The sequence below is a fragment of the Sinocyclocheilus grahami genome, unplaced genomic scaffold (assembly GCF_001515645.1).
Source record: "Sinocyclocheilus grahami isolate Dianchi unplaced genomic scaffold, SAMN03320097.WGS_v1.1 scaffold10417.1, whole genome shotgun sequence".
Classification (NCBI taxonomy): domain Eukaryota; kingdom Metazoa; phylum Chordata; class Actinopteri; order Cypriniformes; family Cyprinidae; genus Sinocyclocheilus; species Sinocyclocheilus grahami.
Genome location: NW_015513218.1, coordinates 1 through 3,811, shown reverse-complemented (window position 1 = coordinate 3,811; position 3,811 = coordinate 1). Strand labels below are relative to the sequence as shown.

At 35.1% G+C, this 3,811-nt stretch overlaps 1 protein-coding gene across 1 annotated transcript in view; it reads left to right on the top strand.

Annotated features, from left to right (window-relative positions):
• Nucleotides 1-2,200, top strand: part of LOC107578471 (cryptochrome-1-like) — a 5,839-nt gene extending 3,639 nt beyond the window's left edge. Inside the window, exons 2-4 of the mRNA XM_016264424.1 lie at nucleotides 1,090-1,198; nucleotides 1,385-1,527; nucleotides 1,966-2,200. Of these exons, the coding sequence (XP_016119910.1) occupies nucleotides 1,090-1,198; nucleotides 1,385-1,527; nucleotides 1,966-2,185 (472 nt within the window). The 3' untranslated portion in view covers nucleotides 2,186-2,200. The remainder of the gene's footprint in view (nucleotides 1-1,089; nucleotides 1,199-1,384; nucleotides 1,528-1,965) is intronic.
• Nucleotides 2,201-3,811: the final 1,611 nt, after the last annotated feature.

Genomic DNA, 3,811 nt, shown 5'->3' with positions numbered 1-3,811 from the left:
TTTACATACAAAATTGTCTACTGTATTTGGGTGAACATGATTGCTAGTTACTGGTCTGGATCAGAGGGTTTTGCTTTTACAGAGAAAGTTTCTAAATGTCAAGGGGAAAAAATAAAAGTACTCTGAAAGAACTTTGAGCAGTTAAAATGAAAACATCCCTTTTGTTTGTTGCAACAAGAACTGTCACAGTACCAAAATGTGTTCCTTTATGTAAAAAGATTAATTATATATTTTGTTAAATATTGAAGAATACAAAAAAAAATCAGTTTTTAATAATTTTAAATGGAAAAAAAAATTCTTATGTAATTTAATTTTAACTAAATAACATACTAGTGCTTTTGACATTTTAGAATATTTTTTTTTAAGTGAAAACAAAAATGATCTGACCTTTATCCAAGTGCACCAAGTGTCATCTGCTGATTTATTCATAGAGCAGCGTTTCTCAGTAAAGGCTGTAGTACTTAATGTCCCTTCAGCTGGTAAGGCAGATGTGTAGAGAGGAAATAGCAGTTAAGCTTCTAAAGTTTTAAACGGGTCGTGAATGAACATATTTGTGAATGGAAACTCAGAGCATCTGTAGGTTTAAGGGACAGCTTGTTGATCAGGTAAAGCCTCAGGGCTTTGCTTTAGATCAGTAGTTCTCAAACTTTTCAGGCCAAGTAACTGGTCAAGTCAAATCAGGACATCCCAGTACCATCTACTCTCTCTACATTGTTCACTGTATTTTGGAATTTGAGCCAATGTAGACAATCTTAAAATGTAAAATAAAATACTTTATAAACAAATGTGCTTATTGGTATTTTTGACTCTTATTGGAATCAGTCCATGGAATGTGGATCTGCCTTTATGGTGGAAAGACAATACAAGACTTTGTAGATGGCAATGGTAGATGGCAATAGTTCCTATGGAAGGATTGGTCAGTTACGCTTTTTAGGTTAAGCTCAAATTGAGTAAGCTCATCTGCTCAAAATTATTTTTTTTTTACATTCAAGTTTTTAACTGTTTAGCTAGACTTTACCTTACTTTTTTTTTTTACTACAGAATTATATTTAAAAACACAATGTTAAATTTGAAATTCTTTCCTGACAGATTTCTCCTGCAGTGCCTGGATGATCTTGATTCCAATCTAAGAAAACTCAATTCCCGCCTTTTTGTCATCCGAGGTCAACCAGCCAATGTATTTCCACGCCTTTTCAAGGTAAAATACTTTAGTTTAAAATACCGCTATCAATCCTTGAATATGGTATCACAAAAGCACTTACAGTATTTCTTTCATTTGTCTGATCTCATGAGCGTTTCTGAAAGACACGCATTCCAATTTAGTTTAATCCACTGCATTAACTTTTTTGAGTAACTATCCAGTGTTTGTGATCTTTTCCTACAGGAATGGAAAATATCCAGGTTGACCTTCGAGTATGACTCAGAACCGTTTGGAAAGGAGAGGGATGCAGCTATTAAAAAGCTTGCGATGGAGGCTGGAGTTGAAGTCATAGTCAAGATTTCACACACCCTTTACAACCTTGATAAGTAAGCTTGATAAGCTTATTTCCTTAGATCTAAAATGTAAATTTTTTGATGTTTCCTATACCTGCTTAATGTGCAACTATAAGTAATCCATTTATAGGTTGATTTTTCAACTCTGGCATCCTACTAGCCTGACACAGTAACCTTTGTTCAACCAAATGACATTTGAAGAGAGTTCAGGAAGCATGTTTGATATACATTTATTTTTAAAAATGGCAACCTTCAGCTTTAATATTCTCAACCTGTTTAATATCTAATGTCAGCTGCACCATTAATTTGGCTATTTATTTGCTAGTTGTTGCATTAAATTCTTGAAAGAACATAGAGAAATTGCTGTCTCACTATCTTAAAATAAGAGTTTTAATGCATGTGAATTGTACATGTGGTAAGGATGGTGGCAAACAGGAAGACCCTGACACTTTACCCTCTACATCATTTCAGGATCATTGAACTAAATGGTGTTCAGCCTCCCCTCACTTACAAACGCTTCCAGACTCTGATCAGCCGAATGGACCCGCCAGAGATGCCAGTGGAAACCCTCTCCAACACTATTATGGGCTCCTGCGTCACACCTGTCTCTGAAGACCATGGGGACAAATATGGTGTGCCATCGCTGGAAGAACTAGGTGAGCTGAATGAGATAAAGAGCTTTATCTGTTGAGTTTAAAGGGATAGTTCACCCAAAAAGGAAGATTTAAAAAAAATCATTCACACACCCTCAGGTTGTTCCAAATATGTATACATTTCTTTCTTTTGTTGAACACAAAACATATTTTGAACAGTGTTTGTAACGAATCATTTGCTGGTAGCTATTGGCCCTGTTTACACCTGGCATTCAGATACGTTTTGGTTGATCCGATCGGATCACAAGTATACAAGGGAGACACATTCCTGTTCACACCTGTTTTTTCAATCCATCTCTTTTGTCCACTTTCGACCACTCCTATCCTGATTTCTTTTGAGGGGAGGGTCTATGGGCTAGTGTATGTGGGCTTTTTCTGATCTTTCTATCTAATATTGTGAAGTAAGCTTGCGCAATTTACATATGAGCTGAAAGCTCTGTTTTTTTTTTCTTTTTTTTCTTCCCAAAGCTATTTTTTAAATGTTTACTGCATGGATAAAAATTCAGCTACACATAGCAGTCAAAATAAAGTAATTTTATTTAACAATACAAAATCACTGAATTACATGTACAAACAGCTTCAAATTAATAACATGTAAAAAAAATGTTCTCCAATTACAGTACAGATGATGATATTATTATCATCTTGTACTATAACCCTCAGCTATGCTCTCATTGAGAACATCTAAGAGTTCCTCCTCGCCCAACACCTTCCAAAAGGCTTTATAAAACTCGACTGCAAGCCCATTACCAGGAGCTTTTTCTGTTCTGCAGTGGATTCCAAAGTTCTCGTTCACACAAAGGTCTCTCCAGCACTGCCTTTGACTTTTCTTGCAACTTTGGTAAGCCCGCATAAAAACTAGCAGACATTTCCTCAACTTTCTTCATCATAGAACTTTACAACCAGCTGTCTTATTTCAGACGGCGCTGTCAGCTCTTGCCCATTTTCTGAGCGCAATGAGTGAATGTATCGACTCTGGACATTTTTCCTCTCCAAACTAAAAAAGAACTTGGATCAGGCATCCATTTTCGTGAGATCTTGACCAAAGATCCATTTGCCTTCATACCTAGCAGGTCCACAAAGAATAACTTTTTAGACTTAAGGGCATCAATACCATTCTGCCCTCCAGTAACCTCTATCAATGTTTGTAACTCTACAATTTCAGCTTTGAGTTTTCATTTTTTGTGTAGTGTTTTTAGAGACATTGAAAGTATATTGCTGACAAAACAATTTAATTCCAACTTTTCCGTAGTCCCACCACTGACGCAAATTTATAAAACATTATTTTTTTAAATTTAAATTCCTAAAAATAAACACCTCTTTAAACTTTAAATCACTCCGCATGGAGATATTAAAATAAAAAACCAGAAGGACTAATTGCACAGCTTTTCACAATGTTAAAATAGTGTTTAAAACATTATAATCTATTCTGGCCAAGGAAATAAAATTCCCTCAAATATGCGTCCACGTTAATTGCTTATCATTCTTATTCAAATGCATCCATATATCACAATTTATGAGTCTCAATCAATGTGCGTATAGCACAGCATAGCATGATTCCAATCTCTACATAATTCTCTGTACAGTTAAAATCACCACCTAAAAACCAATGCTCATCTGAATTATAGCTCTGCAAAATTCCATTAAAATCATTAAAAAAAAAA